The sequence below is a fragment of the Sebastes fasciatus genome, chromosome 3 (genome assembly GCF_043250625.1).
Source record: "Sebastes fasciatus isolate fSebFas1 chromosome 3, fSebFas1.pri, whole genome shotgun sequence".
NCBI lineage: Eukaryota > Metazoa > Chordata > Actinopteri > Perciformes > Sebastidae > Sebastes > Sebastes fasciatus.
This window is the reverse complement of record NC_133797.1, coordinates 25,073,161-25,098,075: the sequence shown is the minus strand read 5'-3', so window position 1 is coordinate 25,098,075 and position 24,915 is coordinate 25,073,161. Positions and strand designations below refer to the sequence as shown.

Sequence of the window (24,915 nt, the reverse complement as noted above, 5' to 3'; positions counted from 1 at the left end):
TATTGTTGTGGTTGTGAAAGTCCCAAAAAAATCTATATTTATTATTTTGTGCTAAAAGATGATTTTAAAGACTCGTTTCATTTTCTTAATATATATCAACCCACAACATACACACTTCATATATCGACAAAACAAAAATGCCAAAAACCAACAAACCTGCAACCAACCCCCACATAAAAAAACAACAAAAATGTGATATAAATATTAGGGCTGTCACAGTTAATGTGATAATAACGCGTTAATGCAAATTTATTTTAACGCCACTAATTTCTTTAACGCATTAACGCAATCCATCTTTCGGGGGTTGCAGCGAACTCAGTTTAAATAACGCTCCGAAAGTTACATTAAGTTTTGGTGAGGCAAAACCTGCATGGCTATTTTCAAAGAGGTCCCTTTACCTCTGACCTCAAGATATGTGAATGAAAATGGATTCTATGGGTACTCACGAGTCACCCCTTTACAGACATGCCCACTTTATGATAATCACATACAGTTTGGGGCAAGTAATAGACAATTAATAAAAAACACAATTAATTTAGTAAAAAATACATTTAAAAAAGTATTATCCTCCAGGACTTCAGAGCTCCTTACTTTATGGATTATCTGCATTAAATGAAAAAAAATCTTTTGTTTTCAGTTAAATGTTTTTCTTTCTTTTTTTGACATTTCAGAGTCACCGTACAGGTTGCAGCATGATTACAACATCACTGAGAACAGAAAATGTGAGAAATAAGAACGGTATTTGAATAATATCTGAAACAGCATGACTTTACTTTCTTCTTCTTCTTCTGTTTCTACAATTATCATTCAGACGTTATGGATTCTCTGCATTAAATAAAATTTTGGTTTAAGTTAAATATATATATATTTTTTACATTTCAGAGCCAACGTACAAGTTGCAGCATGATTACTGAGAAAGTTACAGAAAATGTGAGAAATAAGCACAGTATTTTAATAATATCTTAAACAGCAGGACTACAATTATCATTCAGATGTTATGGATTCTCTGCATTAAATCAAATTTTGGTTTCAGTTAAATGTTTTTTTTTGTGGACATTTCAGAGCCACCGTATAGGATGCAAGCATGATTACAACATCACTGAGAAAGTTACAGAAAATGTGAAAAAATAAGCACAGTATTTGCATAATATCTAAAAACAGTACTACAATTATCATTCAGACGTTAAACTCCTCTCATGTCAGTTTATTTTTTTGGCCTCCATGTGTGAAGGCACTTCTGCACCTCCATGTGAACTGACTGTAAACAAACCACTGCTCATTATCATTCAGTAGTGGGCGTGGCCTGCTGTATTGGCCCCGCCCCTCGTGGTGGTGGATATTACCCAGCCTCCTCCGGTGCTTCATCAGAGTGCTGTCCGCGCTTCAGCTCCATTCAGTCGGTCTCTCTGTGTGCGTTCAGTCGGAGCTGCGAGGAAAGAAGACCAGGACAATAGCAGACAAAAGGTTCACCGTGCAGGACGGAGGCATCTCTTCTTGTCAGGACTTTTTGTGGAGATCTTTCTGAGAAGGAGAGCTGCATCTGTGCATGTTTCATCCGGAGGGGTATAAACCCGGAGTGGAGGGTCGCACCGACTACTACTGATCCTCGAACCCGCCAAGCAGCAGCCCGCCGCCAGCATGAAGCTCACACAGAGCCCGGTCCTCACTCTGGAGCTGCTACTACTGCTGCTGCTCTCCACCCACATCCAGGTACACCAGACTCCCGCTGAGAATTGCACCATTTAAGCTTATTTTAGCTTGCTGAGTTGTGAGCAAAGAGACTGAAACATTGAACCAACCTTTATCTCATGTTCTGGATAAAATGATGTAGATTTATCTCGCTGACAACTTCATAAATAAGAGGTTACTTTCCACAAAGTTTGAGAGTTGTCTTTTAATTTCCAACTTTGAATACTTTCTCAAATTGTTCCTATTTATACTATGGTGCAATGTGCCTGGAAAAATTTACTTTTAAGAGCTAAAACACTTAAATTAAGTTATTTAAATGCTCCCCAGTCTGCTTTCACATTGAACCAATCATTATCTCCTGTTCTGGATAAAATTATGTGGATTTATCCCTCTTGACAACTTCATAAATAAGCAGTTACTTTCCCACAAAGTTTGAGAAAAGTTGTTGTGCCAAGTAAAAGTGAGCTTAAATCTGTTAATTACTTAATCAAATTGTTCCTAGATATTATGATGCAATGCTCCTGGAAAAAACTGACTTTTAAGAGATAAAACCACTAAATTAAGTTATTTAAATGCTCCTCAGTCTGCTTTCCAATTGAACCAACATGAGTAAAGATGATAAATCATCATTGTTGAACTTGCTTTGGATTGGCCAAAACAAACTGAATCCTATAATTTTATTATTAATTAACAATAAACATTATTTACAAAAAAAAATCATAAAGTTGAGTTGTGTTTGACTAAGTTACTTTTAAGGGTAAAAAAAACAACAGAATTTGATGTTTTACAAACCAAATTTTACTTTTGCTCCTCAGTGTGCTCTGTTATCAGTGATTTGGGGGTTTTAACTTTAAATTTACACTTTAATTATGGACTTTAAAGCTCCATTGGTTCATATTTACAGTTGTGTGCATGAATAAGTCATTTTTAATGGGACTTTTGCTCCATAAATAAATGAATTCCATTTGTTTTTGGTCAGCTTTGGATCACATGGACTGTGATTTAAGCTCATGCATTGCACTGGCCACAAACTGCTGTTTGAAATCAATCGTTGGACTTGCATTGACAATGTTTGCTGTTAATCAGAATCTCTCTTTTGATTCATTGCGATCAGTTTTCTGTGTGGATGAGATCCTGCAGGGAACACTGAAGTCGTAAAGTATCCAGAGAGCTCAGTGTTTCCTGCAGCAGCTGAACTCTGTGACACAGCACTAATTCAACAGCTGTGCTCCCACTTTTCACCTGGTTTTCTAAAGTTAAACTGTCCTCTCACTGATTTATATTTGACCTTTTAATTAAACATTTCCAGGGCAGAACATGTAGCGGTCGTTTGTAGCTTGTCATGAAAAGGCAAATCTTCACATTTAAGAAGCTGGAGTCAGAAAATATTTGACTCTTTTGCTTGATAATTTATTGTTGTTGATATACTTTCTGTCGATCCACTAATCTATTAATCAGTTCCAGCTTTATCTTCATGTCTGCTCTCTTTACAGATTCATGTTGTTTTGTTCAAACTTTATTCAAACTTGCGCAACTTTATTAAACATTTTTAGTGGAGATCCAAGTTTCCAAAGATACCAAATGTTTCAGGCTGAATTTTTTGGCTATTGTGTCTAAAATTAGAGATCATATTACAGTAGCTTAATCAAAGCTGCAACAATGATATAATGAAAAAATATGAGATTGTAATATTCTTGTTTGTTTATTTAGATCCCCATTAGCTTTTGTATAGCAGCAGCTATTCTTCCTGGGGTCCACACAGTTTACATGGTGACAATACAAAAATAGACATTCACACTACTCATCATAATACACTAACATAACACATCGTCATTGTAACTTTAAAGGGCCAATCGTATGATTTTAAACATGAGGTTCAGTTTACTTGTCATTTGGAGTAGAAACATCCCCCTGATGACATCATAGTGATGTCATGACTACAAATTTACGACAGAAAGGCTGTGTTACAAGCTGCTGTGGAGTTTGAATGATGTGGGGGTTCACTAGCGAGGGGAAGTCTAACAAATGATGCTGTTGAGTTGCATTATGGGAAATGTAGGATGTAGCATTTTGACCCATAAGGATTAAAAGTCAGGATAGCTCGACCTTTGCTGCTTCAATTTTGACCGTACTCTTTGTAATGTGTCTCTTGCAAGTAGCGTTACCTCTTAAATGCTACTTCAGGAGGGATTTGTGGGCAAAATTACAGTTCAAGAGGTTAAAGGCACTTAGAGGTCCATCATCGAATGCTGCTTTTGGACTTTATCCATTTATTTCAAAGTTTATTTTTCTCGAATTCGTTTTAAAGCCACTAATTTCTTTAATGCATTAACACAACTTGTGATTGTTAGCTTGTCGTGAAGGAGAATACATAACGCTCCAAACTTATGCTAAATTTTGGCGAGGAAAAGCTGGCATGGCAATTTTCAAAGGGGTCCCTTGACCTTTGACCTCAAGATATGTGAATGAAAATGGGTTCTATGGGTACCCACGAGTCTCCCGTTTACAGACATGCCCACTTTATGATAATCACATGCAGTTTGGGACAAGTCATAGTCAAGTCAGCACACTGACACACTGACAGCTGTTGTTGCCTGTTGGGCTTCAGTTCCATGTTATGATTTGAGCATATTTTTTTATTCTAAATGCAGTGCCTGTGTACTTTTGTGTTAATTGATTTCCAATAATAAATATATACATACATTTGCATAAAGCCGCATATTTGCCCACTACCATGTTGATAAGAGTATTAAATACTTTACAAATCTCCCTTTAAGGTACATTTTGAACAGATAAAAAAATTAATTAATTATAATTATTATATTATTAATGAATAATTAAACTTACCTGAACCTGATGTTTACATATATACTTTTCAACAAAAGAGACCCGATCCAACAGGGACCTGCAGACAGTCAGACCCGGTTCTGAGGATGATTGGACCCTAAAATCTGGTCGAGAGAGAACACTGAATTTTAGGTGTTATACACACCCACAGACCTGAGACCTGCAGCAATCCCACGGGACCCTACTTGAGTCTGATTAGACCCAACTCGGTCCTTGGTCGGATCTTGCTGCCTTCATTTGTTCTTCTACCCGCTGTGAACTCACCTGTCGATCCTCTCCGCAGGTTTCCTCAGCTTCAGGACAATTTGAGCTTCAGATTTTATCGATGCAGAATGTTAAAGGGCAGCTGCAGACCAGCGCCTGCTGCGACGGACCCCGGGACGTGACGGCTCGGCGGTGCACGGCAGACGAATGCGACACCTACTTCCGGGTGTGTCTGAAGGAGTACCAGCTGAAGATTTCCTCGGCCGGGCCCTGCAGCTTCGGCACCGCCTCCACGCCCGTGCTCGGTGGGAATAGCTTTTCTTTACGCAACGCCAGGAGCGACAAAGCCAGGATTGTGATGCCGTTCAGCTTCGCGTGGCCGGTGAGTTCAACAGTTCTTCAGTTTGTCTCATTGATGTTGTGTTTTTGTGTCTGAGAGGGTTTGGTTTGGTACAAGTTTCTGTTGCTTCTTCAACCAGATGTTCAGCTCTTGGAGTCAAGACCTGGATCAGAACTGAATCAACACCAGGACGTGCAAATAAGTTCTTGGCTGTGGTCTGGTGTTCTCAGACAGATGATGACGTCTGTTTCCGGTGTTCATTCAGTCTCTTGCTGTTTGTTTCACATCAGTCAGAAGAGTAGATTCAGGAGCTAACAGGCTTTAGGAAAGAGAGTTTGAACTTTAGCTGGCTGACATGGAGACGCGTAGCTCACTAACTTGTACAGTGCCAACTGCTGGACGGGCTTTTGGTTTGGTACCACAAAGGGAGGGACGGTGAAAGCTTCATGATGGTTTTAATGAAAATCTTTGACTCAGTTGTGACAATAGACTGTATATAAGAAGTGGACTTGGTCACCGTGACATCACCCATTGGTTTGTATCAATGGTTTTGAAGCATTGAGTTCGGCATTTTGGCCGATGCCATCTTGGTTTTTCGCAACCAGAAGTGACACGAGAGGGTGGAGTTAAGTACAACCGAACGCTGAATAAGACATTTTTAGGCGACCAAAATGTTACAATTACGGCTGCAACTAACAATTATTTTCATTATTCATTAATCTGCTGATTATTTCCTAGATTAGCAGTGGATGTTAACCAACACTGCACTGCAACCTTTTGTGCTGTTAGTTGAATTTAGTTGTGGCGTTGCATTTCTGTTGATACAGGCTTCATGAGTAGGCCTATTGAATTTCATTATGATACCTTTTGATCTCATATTTGAGTTTGTAAGTTGTAATTAAAAGATGCGGAGCCATAAAGTTGATTTATAAGTAATAATTATCAATTTGCTGATTGAGTCATAAGTCTGCCGGGTTGGACCGATAATTATCAGTTCTTCAGAGAGTTTTTATGTCTATCTCCTGTTTATTTTCCCGGTGGGAGCGAGCAGCAGACTTGGAGCTCTGATCATCTTCAGGGTTGATCTGGTTTGAGTCCAGGTCCCTGTGGTGCTCAGCAGACATTGCCTGAGGATTCATGTGCTCCTCAGTGGCTGCTGCGGTTTCCTGCCTGGACCTACAAATGAGGACAAACTGCTCCGGTCGAGCCGTCAGGAAGAGACACCGGGCGGGCCGAGTGTTTCTTCTTCTTTCTTCCCTGTGTTGTTGAGGTAGTTATCTCCCCTGACCTCTCAGCGTGGCGGGGGATAAAGGGCCGTTGTTGGCGGCTCTGCTCGGCCGGCTGCAGGACATTCCTGCTGTAGACCCTGGTAACTGGCATGTTAAATGAAGCCGTCGTGGTCGTCGGGCAGGATGAGGTTTCTCTTGTTGTTGTTCCCTTTTTTTTTTTTCTGTCTCCTCAATCTAAACTGGCAAGACCGACCCAAACAGCCTCTCTGTGTGCGTCAGTCGTGTTTATTGGAGCTGTGATGGCGGCTCAGGATGTGTAAAGTCGTGCCAAAGAGACTCCACCTTTTGGTTCATCCACCCTCCTCCTAGTAGTTTTACAGCGCTTGTGTTTTTAAAACCCTTTCCCTCCTGCTGTCTTGTATTTTTTTTGTGTTTTTCCACCTTTGTTTTGCTGTCTCATCCTCTCTGATGCTTTTCTTTCTTTCTTTCTGTGTGCTTTCTCTAATATCAGCAGAGTAGTGTGGGAACAATGGGCAGGGCCGTGGCTGGGCTGCAGCCGGGGCTTATGGGACAATGCTGGGGGCGGAGGGTTGTGGTTGGGGGTGGATGGTGGATGGTGGACAAATGTATCCACCGTGAGTGAGATGGTAGTGGAAGTAGGAAAAATAATCAATTCACCTATCTATTGCGTTTTTTAAAAGTTTTTTTCTTTTACGATTTTGTAATTGATTTTCTATTTGCCTGAACAAATATAGCTGCTTCAGAATCAGAAATACTTTATTGATCACCGGGGGGATTACAGTCGCTCTTTTATAAACATAAAGAAATGTAAGAAAATATAAATAAAGGAGTATGTAATATTTACATAATGCTACAATATATAACACAATATACGTAGAGAAATATAAGTAAATAATAAAGATAAAAATAAAAGATGATATGATGATATAAGCAAATATTTGCATTAAGACATGCAATATATGACATAACCACAGTGCAAATAAGTAAATACAAAATGCGGAGAAGTGGGATCTATTAAGTGTGTTAAATATAAATGCAAAAATGGTATAAAGAAGAATATTTCTTGAAAAACAGTATAAATAAATCATTAATTTGAGTCTATGTGACGGTAGAAGGAAGTTACCGCTTTAGCTGTAGTCTGAGTAACATTAATTGGATTATATTCACCAGAAGAATAAAATATGTTACATGTCCCTTTATATATTAAAAAGAAAATACCACTAATTTGTGGGAGAAGTGACTTCATTCTTGATTTTTGGTTTGCTGGAATTTTATTTTTATAAATAATTCCTGACAATGACTATGATTATCTCTGACTACATAAACGCTGAAAGTCAAACATTTATACTGCATCAATTTAGAGATTTTCCAAAGTCCCATATTTGTACCTGGGCAATGGGCAATCCTCCAGTTACATTAGGATTCAATCCTAACAGTGTAAAGTTTGTTATGAAGGTGGCGCCAGTGGAAACTTCATCTAAAGAGTTTATCCTCTGAGGAGCAGGAAGGAAGGAGATGAAGACATTTCTGACCTTTTTGATTTTGTGCACAAGCTGATTCAGAGGATGACACGTTTCCCCATGTACAAGGGGGACTTTTGACCTCACGGTGGCGCTAGAGGAAACGTCAGGAGGTCACCAAAATGACCAGGATAGGGGTAAGATAATCTGACCAGGAGGTGTTGAGATATTTCTGCTCTGAAGCAAATTAGTCAGATAAATCCTGGTTTAATCCTGCTGAGGTTTGAGTTGGAACAAATTATGTTGTCTTAACCAGACCACCCCGAAAACACACACACACACACGCACACACACACACGCACGCAAACCAGTCATCCATGCAGGGTTGAGCTGGATGGATGACTGGTTGCCCAACAGTCAGTGTCTGAAAGCTTTTGTCTGGTAAACTGAAAACAAAAGATCTGCTGAGAATAATTGATCCTGATTTTAGGATAGAATGATAATAATAATCTGTCATGAGGATAAAGTCATAAGCCTAATTAAAATGATAAATATACATTTTATTGACATTTAGTGTTTAGCCATCAGTTCCATGTTTAATGTCAAACAGAAGGATGACAGCAGCCACTCCTGTCCTGTTCCTACGTCTTGACCTCTCCACTTGTAACTAAGATTTGACAAAGAAAGGAAACGAGTGAAGGAAGCTTAGAGAGAAAGAAAAGCTCAGGCTGTCTGCATTTTTCTGACCGGTGACTGCCCCAGTGAATTACGTTTTTTTTTTTTTATGTGATGGTCTCAGAGGAGTCCAGATGTGGCTCCACTAGTCGACCAAACATGGACATACTGAGTCCCACTGCTGACAGACGCTCCTTGATTATTATACTTCTTTCCTTCCTTCCACTTTCCCTTTCTTTTTCTCTCTCCCTGTAGCTCCCGTATGACACCAAACTGAACATCATGTTAGTTTGATGTTTGTCACGGTTATGTTGTCATCGCGTGTTTCTCAAAACAGTCAACCAGTCACACGCTCATCTACTTTACCACACAGTGATGACGCACATCTGTTAACAGTAAATGACGACTACAGCTGCACAGATTAATCGATTAAAAAGATTAGTTGTCAATAGGGCTGTCCCGAACAGCATTTTTTGGGCTTCAAAGCTTCGGGGAGAAATATCCGAAAGTATTCGAAGCTTCGCGGCACAGCGCAGCAGGCTGACATGTTCTTCTGTCTGTCTCCGTCTCCCCCGTTTCAGTGCCGCTGCCGCTCTACTGTACACACAAGCACCTCTACACACAACAAACAGTGATATCCGCCTGAAAATAACTAATAATAATTAATGTTGAATATGAGTATTGAATAATAGTGTTATTTCATGGGCTATCTGTGGATTTATACTTTATTATTACATATTTATATTAAAAAAACAACAACAAAGCATCCAAATACTGATTTGGAGGGTGATTACCATGGCAACAGTCAAAGCTTCAAAGCATTCGGGTCAGACATAGTTGTCAACTATTAAATTAATCGCCAACTATTTTGATTATCGATTAATTGGTTTGAGTATTTTTTTAAGGAAAGAAAGTCCAAATTCTCTGATTCCAGCTTCTTAAATGTGAATATTTTCTGGTTTCTTCACTCCTCTGTGACAGTAAACTGAATATCTTTGAGTTGTGGACAAAACAAGACATTTGAGGACGTCATCTTGGACTTCGGGAAACACTGAAAGACATTTTTCACCATTTTCTGACATTTTATAAACCAACAACTAATCAGTTAATCAAGAAAATAATCGACAGATTAATCGACAATGAAAATAATCGTTAGTTGCAGTCCTGATGACGACTGAATGACGATGTGATGGATGAGTTCTCAAGTCTCCTAAAGTTGATTTCTATAAGAAGTCAACTGAAATCCAGTAATCCAATCCATCTAAAAACTGATGGGTTTGCAAAAATTGTCTCGTAAATTGTCAAGTAAAGATTGTTTACTATTTAGATGTGAAAGTCTTGTTCAACATCTACAAAAATCTGTAAATGAATAAAGATTATTTAATTATTTTTAATGCAAATAAAGTTTAAAAAATGTGTGTGTAGACAGAATGAGGCTGATTCTTAAAAAAAATCCACTCACTCTCTGTTTGCAACTTCTCCACTGTGAGGATTTGCTGCTTTTTTCCTGTTTTATATCATATTATTATATTATCATGTTAAACTGAATATCTTTATAGTTTTGGACTGTAGGTCGGATGAAAAATTCAGTTTGAAGATGTCACCTTGGCCTCTGGGAAAGTCTGCTGGATGGATTTGATAGATTAAAGGGTAACTGATATTTTTCAAGCCCATTTTTCCACATTTTTGTGTCTAACTGACTAATAGCGACAACAATTTCTGAAGTTGGACCAGTATTGAGGCAGAGCACTGTAGACGGCAGTCGCTCATACACTTATAACAACAATCTGAGCCTGTCAGTGGCAAATCAAGTACTTTCAGTGGACGTAACGTCACATTGACGCCCTCGCAGCTCGTTTAGCGGCTGCCGCTTACGGCGTTATCCCTCAATACTGGACCAGTTTCAGAAATTGTTGTTGCTACTAGTCAGTTAGACACAAACATTGGAAAATAGGGTCCAGGTTGAAAAACACAGCGGTTACCCTTTAGTGTTCGATCAGAAAAAATAACCTAGAGATTCTCTGATACTGAAAATAATCGTTAGTCACAGCTTCAGTCCTTTGAATGAAATCTAAAGTGTTCTTGTTTTGGATTCTCACTGTAAGAACGAGCGATGCCTGAACTGCATCTGCCTCTCATCATGTTGTCAGTCGGTCTGGACGAGGTGTTGGATAAACCACCAAACAAAACATAAACAGAGGAAGTTTTTAGTTGTTTTTTATTCGGCTGCAGTTTGAGTGAGTTCGGAGCTCTCGTCCTCCCTGCCCGGACCTGCCTCCACATGTCGCCTGGCTCTGCCTGCTCCCAAACTATTTTCCCACACTAAGCCTGCAGCCAGAGAAAGCAGTTCCACCTCCTCAATCAAACAATCAAAGGGACCGGGAGTGATGGGAAATCACCAACGGCCTGCAGACGAATGCTGGTAGATGTTTTGGCAAGAAGTGAGTGGAACCTGTTGGCAGGTAACCAGCTGCCAGGCTCACGTCTTGAAATCTAATTGGCTGCCAAAATGTTTCGAGGTGCCACCCACTGTGTTTGGTGGGCGACACGTTTTATTTTTCCTGCGGGGTCAGGAGGCATCAACCCGACGCCCAGATCCGGTTTCAGCCAGAGAGGTGACGCAAGGATGTTGCAAGAGTTGTTCAGAGGGTTCTCAGTCCCAGCTTCAGCTCGGTTCTGCATTAGTGACAGTTATGTGGCGTCGGGGTAAACAGCTCTGTGGTACACTGGAGACATGACGCTCCGTGTGGAGCCGGGCCTGAGGTCGAGCTTTGTTGGATTTCATTGATTCTGCTTTTAGATTGTGGTTCAAATTCTTGTCAGTAAGAAAAGAAAATATGTTGAAAGCACAAACCAGCTTTATTTTCAGCTGCCAGAAACAGTAACTCATCATAAATGATGATGCTTTTTAGTGAAAGGGTAAAATAAAGAAAACTTTAAATACATATCTTGACATGTTTGACGTACTTGCATCTTTTGATTCTGGACTTTGAGTGGAGAAATCAAACTCATTGCATGCTCATACCTGCTGCAGAAAACGCTGAGTCATTGTAGACCTCTTCCTCTCAGTTATCGTGGAGCAGCGTTAGTCTTTGAGGAAGCTCAGCCACACTTTGGCCCCGCTTGCATTCGCAACCATCAAAGTAGACGGAAGACGAAAATATTTAATTGCAATTAATCACATGATTGTCCACAGCTAATCGCGATTAATCACACATTTTTCATCTGTTCAAAATGTACCTTAAAGGGAGATTTTTCAAATATTTAATACTCTTATCAACATGGGAGTGGACAAATATGCTTGCTTTATGCAACTGTATATATATATTTATTATTTTAAATCAATTAATAACACAAAAACATTACAAATGTTGTCCAGAAACCCTCACAGGTACTGCATTTAGCATAAACAATATGCTCAAATCATAACATGGCAAACTGCAGCCCAACAGGCAACAACAGCTGTCAGTGTGTCAGTGTGCTGACTTGACTCTGACCTGCCCCAAACTGCATGAGATTATCATAAAGTGGGCATGTCTGTAAAGGGGAGACTCGTGGGTACCCGTAGAACCCATTTTCATTCACATATCTTGTCCACCATGTGTGGGAAACATTGTATTGTGGGGTGTGAAATTTACAGATAGACTGTATATAAAGATGGACGACATAACAGCTCCCCAAAAGTGAAGCCAAACATCTGGATCGCCCCCTGGTGGCTGGCTGCAGTATTTGTCATAAAGCCCCCTCCATGTTAGTAGATTAGACATGGGCCAAACTAAAAAGTCAAAGCACATGTCAAATACATTTTTCCCAAAGATGGTTTCTGTCATTTTAGGTAGTTCTTATCACACTGATGTATGTTCAAGCTAGATATAATGCTTTTTCTCTTATCTGTTTATGTAAATCCATCGTATATTTCCATCTTCAGAGGAGTCGGAGAACACAGGAAACATATACGACACGAATGAATCCCCTGTGTGATGTTTGTTATGGCTCATTATGATCCAATAATCCCGTCAGCTGCTCTGGGCGCTCGATAACCTGACATCACAGCCCGAGCTAACCACTAATCTGTAAACGACATGGACCGACTGCGGTTTCCTGCAGAGCTGAGTGTTGGTTTATCTAGCTGCTGTGGATCTACGCCAACATCAGCAGGCTTTGATAAATGTGGACAGGATGATGTGAGACCACCGAGGTTGAAGTTCAGGAACATTTAAAGCAAGTTTTATATCAAAGAGTTTGATTTAGCATCAACGCCCCATTAAGTCAGCAGGTTTTTTGTGTTTCCAGTGTTTGTGGTGGTCGGGTGCTGAGCTCTCTGTTCACACAGGACGGATATTAGCAGGAGAGCTTCACTGATTTGTAGTAGACTGTTTTCGGGAAAAGAGAAAACAGCCTGGAACGACGGGCATACTGGAGTTTATGTAATTAATTGTAAACAGTTTCATAAATACTAGACCTTAAAGGTGCAGTGTGTAGGATTCAGCAACATCTAGTAAAGAGGTTGTAGATTGCAACCAACTGAAACTTCTCCTGTGTGCCAAGCATGTAGGAGAATTACGGTGGCTGACGAGAAAATGTGAAAAAGTGAATGTGCCTATCTAGAGCCAGTGTTTGGTTTGTCCGTTCTGAGCTCCTGTAGAAACATGGTGGACTCCGTGAAGAGGACCTGCTCCTTATGTAGATATAAACAGCTCATTCTAAAGTAACGAAAAACGCAACAATTCTTAGTATCAGGTTATTATACACTAAAGAAAACATACTTTTTAATATTATATTCCATTTCTACCAATAGATCCCCGTAAATGTTACACACTGTTCCTTTAAGAATTATATAATTGATATTGCTACTCCGGTTTTAAAAGCTCAGATTAAGACATATTGGCCATCGTTCTTAGTTGATCTTAACATGGGACTTGTCTTGGGACTTAATTGTCAAGACTTGAATTTATTTACTCGTGACTTTTAAAAACAGTGACTTTGTCCAACCTCTGAACACAACATTAGCATTTCTGTTACTAATCAACCGACGTGTACACTGATACGATATCCGTTCGGCAAGCTAATATTGGCCAATAATAATCAATAATATCAACTCTGCTGATTTATTGTCAGGTTTTATTTTAGAGCAACATCTAGTTAAAATGAAAGCATTTTTATCGCAGCTAAAACAGAAGATTAAATTGAAATGTCTGCACTGTTTTATCACACAGCTATGACAGAACTGTGACAACAGTAAAAGCAAAACATGGTGTTCATTGTGATGGTTTATCCACAGTATCTGAATGCAGATGTTTCCGTTAGCTTAGAATGATCCCTTCATGTCTACATAGGGAGCGGGTCCTCTTCATGGAGTCCATCATGTTGCTCTGCCATGTTTCTACAGTAGCCCAGAACGGACAAACCAAACGCTGGCTCTAGAGAGAGCCTTTCACGTTTTTACGTTACCTGAAGGCCAACGTAGTTCTCCAACACCCTTTTGAAACTACGGTAATGTGAGCTGCAGAGTGTAAAACCATGGTACCGCCAGCCGCCGTCTGACATCCGTTGCTCCTATAGTAGTGTTATTATGGTAAGGATGGCCTCTGAGTGAGGTGAACAACGCTACCACGGGTTTGCACTCGTTGGCTCACGTTACCGCAGTCTTGGAAAGGAAGGAGGGAGCGGAGGGGTCCTGCTTGGGCCGGAGTCGATAACGTTACTCGTTCCCATCGTCGCCGCCGCTCTTTCTCTCTTGCTTCACCGCTACCAGCACTCTATGCACTGGCTCTGCTACAAATGGCTCTATAGAGGGTCATTTGCGTTTTCGCATTGGCCACCGCAGCTCTCCAACACGCTTGGCACACAGGAGAGGCTTCAGTTGGTTGCAAACTCCTCACCTCACTGCTAGGTACCGCCAGATCCTACACACTGGACCTTTTTTTCCACATATTGCCTTGGGAAGAGAGACAGGTATGACATGCAACAAATGTCCCAAGGCTGGAATCGAACCCGGGATGTTGCGGTAATGTGGCATGCGCTGTAACCACTCGGCTACTCCAGGCACTCCAAAACCAAGTCTTAACCCCGAAACAACCCGTGGAAGAAGTGATGACCAGACCATCCGTCTACAAAAATGTCTTCACTCTCCAGGTTTAAAACTCATATTAGTCTTTTATCAAAGAGCCCACAAACACACACTCTTCAGTCTTTGCTCTTATTTTTGGAGTCTTGTTGACGTCGAGCTCTGAGTTTGGATGGTGTGAATGTTGGAGAGAGAGAGAGACCTCCAAGCCTCAAACCACAATAACACACACACACACACTCACACACACACACACACACACACTCTCTGGCTCTGGTCTGTCTGTCATTCGATAGCGGTGAGAGCGACAGTGGCCTTAAGAGAGACAAAGAGTTTCAAAGTGGAGCTGAAATAATGGGACACACACACACTGTACTGTAAAATTAGAGTCTTCGGAATCTTTCAGTGACGTCTGCGAACTTTGTCTCCAATGTTTCTCATTAAAAAACTTCATTTGATCTGTCAATGTTCCTTAAAGTAGCCTAACATTGATTCTTCAGATATCCAGAGACAGATTTCTGTCTGTGCCTATTCTCAGTAAATGTGTTTCTGTTTACATCTGCACTAAATGTTATATGTGTTTTGCAATTACATGTTGTAAATGTTGCTTTCTCTGTTTTTCTTGTTTGGTCCAAAATCTTCATAAAAGTCAGACAATTTGTGTGCAGTTAAAGCAATTTTTAGGGCTGTCAAGTGATTTTTTAAGTGAATATTTAATCACGATTATTTGCATGATAATTAATCACACATTTTTTTATTGGTTCAAAAATACCTTAAAGGGAGATTTGACAAGTATTTAATACTCTTATCAACATGGGAGTGGGCAAATATGCTGCTTTTTGCAAATGTATGTCTATATGTATTATTGGAAAGCAATTAACAACACAAAACAATGACAAATGTTGTCCATAAACCCTCCAATGTACTGCATTTAGCATAACAAATATGCTCAAATCATAACGTGGCAAACTCAAGCCCAACAGGCAACAACAGCTGTCAGTGTGTCAATGTGCTGACTTGACTATGACTTGCCCCAAACTGCATGTGATTATCATAAAGTGGGCATGTCTGTAAAGGGGAGACTTGTGGGTACCCATAGAACCCATTTTCATTCACATATCTTGAGGTCAAAGGTCAAAGGACCCCTTTGAAAATGGCCATGACATCCTTGCGAAAATTAGCGTAAGTTTAGAGCGTTATTTAACCTCTTTCGCGACACACTGACACTAGTTTCATATGATACCAGTATCTTCACTCTAGCTTTAAAACTGAGCCCACTACAGCCTAAAAATCGCAAGTTGCGTTAATAAGTGGCGTTAAAACGAATTTGCTTTTGACAGCCCTACATTTTTTATATTATAAGGAAGATGTTTGTTGTAATGTCATGAAATGATGAAAATCTGTATACCCACTTCCGTGTCTCGGTAACCTACCCATCTACCTAGTAGTACACCCACCTCATCAACGACCACTACATCACTGGTAATATCCAATAGGGATACAAAATATACAATTTATAAAAACTAATAAAGCAGTAAATTGTCACTGAATCTGTTTGTTTTCACTTGATAAAATGTTTGTTTGATTACTTTGAAAATTTCTATTGATTAATTTTCTCTCCTCCTGTCTTTGTGTGCAGAGGTCGTACACGTTGATCGTGGAAGCCTTGGACTTCAACAACGACTCGTCCTCCGGCAGTGAGTATCATCATCATCATCGTTCATCCTGCTTCACTCCTCTCTGCTCTGTTTAGTTTACATTGCAGTACATAGGAGTTGCTGGTCTACCGCTGAATGTTGTTTGTGTTATTGTTTGATTTTTGGATCCGAACTAATGCGGCGTCCACACAGCAATACATTGCTTAGCTTCTGTGCCTGTACTTGTTTATTGCAGTGCTACAATGCCCCCCCCCCTCTCTTACACCAGCCTGTGGAGGTGTTAACATGCCCTGGACGAGTCCCATTCAGAAAAACTGGTTGTAAAGAGTGTGTGAGGAGAGAGTGAAGCTGGCAACTCTAGTTTGAGCGTCTGTTTATCACCCAGCGGTCAGCGAGGAGGTCGGAGCGAGAGTGTTGGCTCAGTGCTGTATTTGGCGTCCCTCAGGGAACCATTATAGGCCCGGTGTGAAGTCGGCTGACCTCAGCCCAGGTGGGCTTCAGTGCAGGCAGCGAGGACCGGGGGGTTGGGGGAGTCCAGTTCATTCGAGTTTTAATCCAAACATTGAACCAGAAATGTGCCGTCTGTTAGTTAAGTTAAAATGTTGATGGATACTAGATACTATGATGTTGGAGGTAGGGCTACCCCTTCTTAATCAGTCATTTTGGTCTTAGTTGAAATAGATTCTGTAGTAAACTAATCATTTTTTTATGCTTTTTTCGTGCTGAATGACTTATTTCCAAAAAACATATGAGCACATCTCTGGTAAACACAAGATTTTTTGGGTAAACTCAGTTTTACAGATCTGTCGATTAAATTAACTGATCGATTAGTCGAAAAAAAACGTATGAGACAGTTTCCTTTGGTCGAAGACAGCCCTAGTTGGAGGTAATTTGTTTAGAAACCTTCAGCAGACAAACAGAGCTGAAACTGCTGTCAAGCCAAATGAGGACAGAACAAATATTGACCCTCTCAGTTTAGCATCAACAAGCTAAGTGCCCCCCGACTCGTGGTCTGTAACGAACACCTGCATCATCCTGTTACTGTGCAGCAGCAGGAACCCTCCGTACACTACCTGCACAGACACGGTTAGAGACTAGCTGGTGAACATAGTGGAGCATTTAGCAGCTGAAGAGACACAAATTTCCCTGGTGGAGACCAAAAACGGAGCTAAAAGAGAGAATGTTGGACCTGCATTCACCACATGGACACAAACACACATTCATCCTAATGAATGATCATGTTGTTCTGTAACTGGTGGATGTTGAAGTAGGCAGCTGTTTGCTAACAAGTTAGCCACAACTATTTATAAGGTCGGTGTTGTGTTTACATCTTGTTCTGCTGCCATCAAGTGGTCAGTTTTAAAAAATTAATTATATATCAATGATTTTGACTGATATTGCAATTGCGATATGATTTGCAATATTAGAGGGAGTGATAGTTTTCATCATCATTATTCTCATTTTCATTGAAAAACATATTAAAATGATTATGGTGTGATTTTTGCTGGGATATGTATGAAACACAGATGTTTTCTTAAGTCTGTAAAATATGATTTGTAGGTCAGGATATCTCTGCAGCACCACAATATTTAATTTAAAAAGGTATTTTGACACACATTTCGCCTTTAACAAAGATTAGCATTTTAACAAATACTGCGATTTTGGAAATTGTAATTAGCGATTTTGTGATTTTAATAAAAGTTTGATTAATTGTGCAGCCCTAGAATGGATGCAGCTTTAATATTCAAGTGTCAACTAGTTAATAGACAGCTGTTCTTTTACAAAACGCTCAATAAATCTACAATTAAAACTTCCTTCAGTGGCGCCCGGTGGCTCCAGGGTCATCTCTCTACTGTCTGTAATACAGGTTTTAACAAAGCAGGGAGTAAACGCAAACTCTTTTTCCTTCAGAAACATTTCTGGGACCTTATATCAACAGGTTTTTCTGAAGTCCAGTTGTCTGAGTTGCAGCTGCAGCTCTCAGGCAGGTGCTGCCTCGACAGCTCAGCCGGTATTCATCGATAAAGTGCCAGGTTTGAATATTTGCTCAAATATTCTGGACGGAACGGATCCAGCCTTTTTTTGAGGTTAACTATTTTTCAAATCTGCTACCCCTCTGCCATTTTCATCACCTTTTTTTTTTATTCCCCATCGCGATGTGAAGTGTCACAGTTTGCTTCCAGGCCGATGGTGTTACCTGCTCGGAGGTTTCTGGAGTCTCTTTTCGGCTCTTTCAGTCCAGCTGCTCGTCGGTTAAACAGACGCCGTCACCTCGGCCCGACCACACTTTCCACCCCGCCGGTGAAATACCACAGAGCAGCTCCGCATTTTCAAACTCTCTGGAATATTACAGCAACCGGCCTCCTTCTGTAGCTACAACCACCACTGTCCTCAAACACACCAGCAGAGAACTGTTTGTGTTTGTCCAGCCGCTGAGAACGAGGCTCAAAGACAATCTACAGCTACAATTATTAATCGTTTAGTTATAATCATAAATGATCTGTTAATCCTTGAAGTGTCAATATTTGCTGGTTTTCTTCGCCCTCTATGATAATAAACTGAATGTTTTGACGCTTAGGTGAACAAAACACACAGTTTGAAAATGTCACTTTAGGTTATTTTAAATCATTATGAGCATTTTATTTTATGTAGTATTTGCATCTTTACCTAAAAGAGTAATATCCTTTACTGCCTTATCTCTGATTTCAGAATTCTTTTGCTGAATGTTGTAATTACTTTCATAAAGATCATTGCTCTTCAGATACAAGGTCATTTATACAACCCTCTTTATAGCAACAAGTTACCTAAGTCTGTCATTCTTTCACCATAAAAGCCCTCTTTTGCCCTCTGCATTGTTTCCTTCAGCTTAAAACAAACTCTTTTTTGTTTTTGTTTTACTTTAAAACACAACTAAACATGTTCATCACCTCTCCTTGTTGTTTACTATCTTACTGATCCAAACCGTTGTGTCTACAGGCGTCAGCGGGGCGATGATCGAGAAGGCCGTCCACTCGGGGATGATCAACCCCAGCCGTCAGTGGCAGAGCCTAAAGCACAACGGCCCCGTGGCTCAGTTCCACTTCCAGGTCCGCCTCAGCTGTGACGATCACTACTACGGCTTCGGCTGCAACAAGTTCTGCCGTCCGCGAGACGACTTCTTCGGCCACTACGAGTGCGACCACAACGGCAACAAGACGTGCCTGGAGGGCTGGTCCGGTCCAGACTGCAACACTGGTGAGTTCTCTGAGGGTTTTATTGATTTATGGGAACAAACCAGTTCAGCCCATTAAATATAACATTTTCATATTATCCAAATCATCAAAATGTTTAAATTGATTGTCCTTCCTTCGAGGCAGACATTTGTTTCCTGCATTTATATTAACTTCCTGTGGCCGAGCCGGCTGACTTCCTGTTTGCTCCCTGCACACATGATTGGAATAAATTATTTATTCATACGGCTCTTCTAGACTTTCCCAGTGTTTTTGGAACAAGTGGAGCAAATTCTGGTAATAGAAAGAGTCGTTTCAGAGTGTTAGTGATGCTCAGAAAAATGTCTGGCTGACTGGAGGAAGAAGGACCGAACTGTGGTTTCCTGTTAAGAAACCCATAACAAAGAAATAGGTGGTATAATGGAGAGAATTACTTTCAACTGGAGAACCCAGAAGGAAACATTTGTTGAGAACTGAACAATATGGATAATTTACATCCCAACCTTCAGAACAGAAATACTCCTCCTTAGTATCCCATTTTTTAGTTTTTTATTGGTCTTCATGTTCACATGTTAAATCCGTTTACGTATTGTTGTTCATTCCCTCTATAAAAGTCAATAAAAAGAGAAGTAACACTTTCTGAGGGAGATGATCCATCACTGTCAACGTTAAGTCACTTTAAAGTTACTTCACTGTAGTGTGGTGAAGCGTAGAGCCGGGATACTGTTTCCTCTTGGTGCGTTCAAGTGCTTGTGGGAAACTTGAGACACGCATGCAGAACAGTTTCTGCAGAACTTTTCTCATCACCCGTGTTTGCTCATAGTTTCTGTCTCCGTCTCTCTGCAGCAATCTGCAGACAGGGCTGCAGCACCGAACACGGATCCTGTAAAGTTCCTGGAGAGTGCAAGTGAGAACCAGCACACGCAAAACACAAGCAACACACACTTTCTAACTTTTTTTCAGTATTTGATAGTGATAGTAGAGATAGAGACAGGAAACATGGCAGAGACAGAGAGGTATGACATGTAACACATGTCTCGAAGTGGTAACACACTGTTTTAGTTTCTTTCAGCTTTTCAGCAACTATTCCAAGAGTTGTTTTATTATTTCATTCATCATAATGTTATTTATTTTAATCTCCAGATTTTTCTCTTTTATTGGAAACCTTATTGAGATTAAAAATCACTTTCTTACGAGTCTCTTGGCCTAGATGGGAAATATTAATGACTTCATTCCACAAATAGATTTAATTGTGTGTGATGTCTCTCAGGTGTCTGTATGGCTGGCAAGGGGAGTACTGTGATCATTGTATCCCTCATCCCGGCTGTGTTCACGGCAGCTGTGTGGAGCCCTGGCAGTGCCTCTGTGACACCAACTATGGAGGACAGCTGTGTGACAAAGGTACACACACACACACACACACACACACATGCACTGACACACTAGTCCTTAGATAATTGGCTCCACCTTCAATGTGTTTTCTTTTACATTTCTGTCCATATCAGAGGGAACATTAGTATCTCCTGCTCAACTGAACACATCTTTTATAATTTTCTTAATATTTTGTGAGCTTCTGTGGCTAATTATTCAGAGAACATGTTTGTTGCGTCTTTGTGCCGCAGATCTGAACACGTGTGGGACGCTGCAGCCGTGTTTGAACGAAGGAACCTGCAGCAACACGGGACCAGACAAATACTACTGCTCCTGTCCGGACGGCTTCTCCGGGGTCAACTGTCAGAGAGGTGAGAGGAGCCGGGTCCGAGGTTCAAGGCACTACGAAGAGTTTTCAACTCTTTGTGAAGTTTAATCAGAACTTCACTTTTACTTACAACAGGATTAAAATGAGGTGGGAAACACAGAATACTGATTACCTGATTCTGATCACAGTCCTGCTCCCAGAGGATGAACCTTTTACATTTTAACCTTAACCCTTTAATGACCCCAGTTTGTCTCATAATAATAATAATAATATAATAATAATAATAATAATAATAATAATGATGATGATAATAATAATATAATAATAATGATGATGATGATGATGATGATGATAATAATACATATTATTTTATATATAATAAATTATTATCATTTATTTATAGAGCGCTTTTTGTGGTAAAAAGTAAAAACGATCATAAAAAAATAAACATAATATATAAAACACACAACATTAATCACACATATCTCAGTCAAATCTGAACACACAGATATCATAAACACACTGCCAGTTACCACTAAATCCAGTTACATTTTAAGTCCGATACAGTGTACATATTTTTATAATATTTTTCCATATTTTAATTTTTAATTTTCTTCTATTCTAAATTTGAGTCTTGATGTTTGAGATACTTGCTTTTATTATTAATTTAATTTTCTCTTACTATGTTTATGATATGCACCAACATACCAAAGCAAATTCCCTGTATGTTGAAACCTACTTGGCAATAAACCGGATTCTGATTCTAGAAATGATAGAAAAGGAGGCTCATGTATAACTTCAGCCTCATGATCATCATGTTTAGACATTTTCTTTACTGTCAAAAGTAATCCAGGTGATTGTTGTCCGTTTCCATGGTTACAGTGTAAACAGAAACCATACTTTTCATGGTATAATGAAATATAGACTCAAAAATATATACAAAGATATCAAAAAAAAAAAAAAGATTTTAAATTTCACAAAAGTTATTCTGTCATAAAAATTGTGATAGTACATGTTTATTAAAACTTTAGTTATCCTGGAAATACCAAAATATGGCATACGTAGTTAACACGTAGTAGTGACTCTGTGAGTGTAGAGCTGCAACGATTAATTGATTAGTCGTCAACTATTAAATTAATCCCCAACTATTTTCATAGTCGATTAATCAGTTTGAGTCATTTTTTAAGAAAAAAAAAAATCTAAATTCTCTTTTACCACTGAGCCGACTGAAAACGTGTCCCTCTTTCCTGTTTCTGTCTGTCTCAGCCGACCATGCCTGTCTGTCCAACCCCTGTCTGAGTGGAGGAAGCTGTGTGGAAACCAGTCAGGGTTTTGAGTGTCGCTGTTCCCCCGGGTGGACCGGACCCTCCTGCTCCACCAGTAAGACCTAATGAAACCTTTTATCTTTTATCAAATCCTCTTTGAGCCCCCACTGAAGCTTCATGAACCGGTGGACTTTCTGTCTTGTCTCAGATGTGGACGAGTGTCTGGTGAACCCCTGCAGTCATGGAGGAAGCTGTCAGGACCTGGTAAACGGTTTCAAGTGTACCTGTCCTCCTCGGTGGACCGGGAAGACCTGCCTCATCGGTCAGTGCTCCTTCGGCTCTTCTTGAGACTTTTTAAAATTAGTGGCGTGAGGCTCTTTAGGAAACTGTATTTAACTGATGATTCATCTCTTCCATTGTGGAGATTTCATGAACAAATAGATCGCATCAGCTTCCTCAGGCGTTTTCAGTCCGGAGCTCCATCCTTCACCTCCTCTCACTGGCACTCCTGAGGTTTCTTACCTAATCACCAGGATGATCCCGGGGGGAATGGCTGTGGTTTGGAGGCTTAGCGCCCCGGATCACCTCACCGCAGCTCTAATCCTCCGCCGACCACCAGCCGGCAGCCGCATAATTCTCAACCTTTAACTGTGGCTAGTTTGGTCTGTCGGCCCTCGTTTTGGAGTCTGTTTTTCACTGCTGAATGATTTTAGACGCATCGTTCCTCCTGCTGACACTCAAGGCCAGACTCAGAATAGCAACTGAGGCCTCCAAATTAACCCATTAACACTGTTTACATTTCATTATTCCAGTGACTCAGGAATGCTATTTGTTCCATTTGTTGTCCAGGTGCTGCTCCTCCCGACCTTTGACATCCGTGTCCTCGGTTGTTCATTGACTTGTTAAATGATGAAAGCTAACGAAGCGTCATTTAAAGCGAGACTAAAAGTAACTTACCCTGAAAAGGAGCCACTGTGGCCTCGAGTGGCATTTACAGGATAGGTCAAGTGTTAAAAAAACTCCTGCTTTCTCTCTCTAATCTGTTTATTCTGTTGTTTATTGTTGTTCGTTTCAGATGCCAACGAGTGTGACGACAACCCCTGCGTCAACGCCAACTCCTGCCGAAATCTGATCGGAGGATACTTCTGCGAGTGCGTCCCAGGTTGGACGGGCCAGAACTGTGACACCAGTGAGTTAGACGCTCCAACGACACAATGATAATCAGACTGTGTAATGACGAGGAGATGGGACGAGGCAGAACATTCAACCTTTACATTCAAACTTTCCTGCAGAAAATGCGTGTGAACGCTGAAAGCTAAAATAACTAGTCTTTATTTGTATAGATACAAAAGGCTTTTGTTTTGAAACTTAGTTTAGGGATGGGGGGTTGCTCCAAAAGAAAATTCTCAGATATGTCACTGGATAGTTTTCATTGGTCATTTGTGGTGTTTTTAAGGTGGACAACTGACTCCTGCTTTGGTTTTTAAGGTCTCAAGGTCGGCAAGTATGCCAATTTCAGAAATTGTAGTCGCTATTAAAAATACCAAAGTACATCAGCCTGAAACTGAGCTCTGAAATATAGAAAAGAAGTAGACAAGAGAGCAGCAGGTAGATTTATCTCCACGTAGAAGCCTCATAACACCAAACCTCCAGGACAAACATCTTATTTTTTTCTGTTTTGTTTATGTTTTTATTAAAATCTCATGAAACTTGAATTGTTTCTGCAGATATCAATGACTGTCGAGGTCAGTGTCAGAACGGAGCGACATGCAAGGTGAGCTTCCTGTTTGGAGTTTGTTTTCAGACCTTTTTTCTTTCTGCAACACACACACTTTGTCTTCACCACAGCTATAAACAACAAATGCTGAGCCATGCATGTAGGGCAGAGACGTGACTGTGTGTGTGTGTGTGTCCATGACAACAGCAGATCAGATTTCTCCAAACTTTCTCATTTCCCAACAGAAGATAAACAACAGTGTGTCCTCGTTCTTTTCAAATGCTGATTGCTCTTTTTTTTCCTGCCATTCTTCTCCTCACAATGGTTTATTGTTTACTGATGGGAGCCAGATTACATTACATTACATCAGCAGCATTATCTGTCAGTGAACATGTTCAACGTACAAGGCTCAGTTTGATTTACAGTATTTATGGTTCAGTGTCACAAAATCAGAAAGAAAAGCAATTCTAAACTGAAAACAGGCAATTTTTCAGAGCGTGAAACAAAATCTAAAGTACTGAATTTAAAACTTAAAAGACTAATTTAATAAAGAAAAGTAGAAGTAGTTTGACCTCTGTGAACATGTTGCTTAGTTTGGCAGAAAGCTAAGAGCTCACATATCAAAGTTACTGTTTTACGCTGAAAATATATAAAGACATTAAAGAGACAGATACATTTCAGTTATACCAGAACATACAGAAGAACGTTTTTAATGAACTCTGACACAGTTAGTGTGACCGCCACAACTCCAAAATTGCTAATTAGCTTGATACTAACAGGATTTCTTAATATTATATTTCAATACACGACTCAGACTTTGACAAATTTTGTTTAT

General features: G+C 40.1%; 1 protein-coding gene across 2 annotated transcripts in view; it reads left to right on the top strand.

Annotated features, from left to right (window-relative positions):
* The first annotated feature begins 1,367 nt into the window (after positions 1-1,367).
* Positions 1,368-24,915, top strand: part of LOC141764514 (protein jagged-1a-like) — a 36,043-nt gene continuing 12,495 nt past the window's right edge. For both annotated transcript variants that reach the window (XM_074629811.1, XM_074629809.1), the window contains exons 1-11: positions 1,368-1,710; positions 4,820-5,122; positions 16,172-16,229; positions 19,167-19,424; positions 20,246-20,306; positions 20,670-20,800; positions 21,022-21,141; positions 22,365-22,478; positions 22,572-22,685; positions 23,439-23,552; positions 24,091-24,137. In XM_074629811.1, coding sequence (XP_074485912.1) covers positions 1,639-1,710; positions 4,820-5,122; positions 16,172-16,229; positions 19,167-19,424; positions 20,246-20,306; positions 20,670-20,800; positions 21,022-21,141; positions 22,365-22,478; positions 22,572-22,685; positions 23,439-23,552; positions 24,091-24,137 — 1,392 coding nt within the window. In that variant the 5' untranslated portion in view covers positions 1,368-1,638. The remainder of the gene's footprint in view (positions 1,711-4,819; positions 5,123-16,171; positions 16,230-19,166; positions 19,425-20,245; positions 20,307-20,669; positions 20,801-21,021; positions 21,142-22,364; positions 22,479-22,571; positions 22,686-23,438; positions 23,553-24,090; positions 24,138-24,915) is intronic.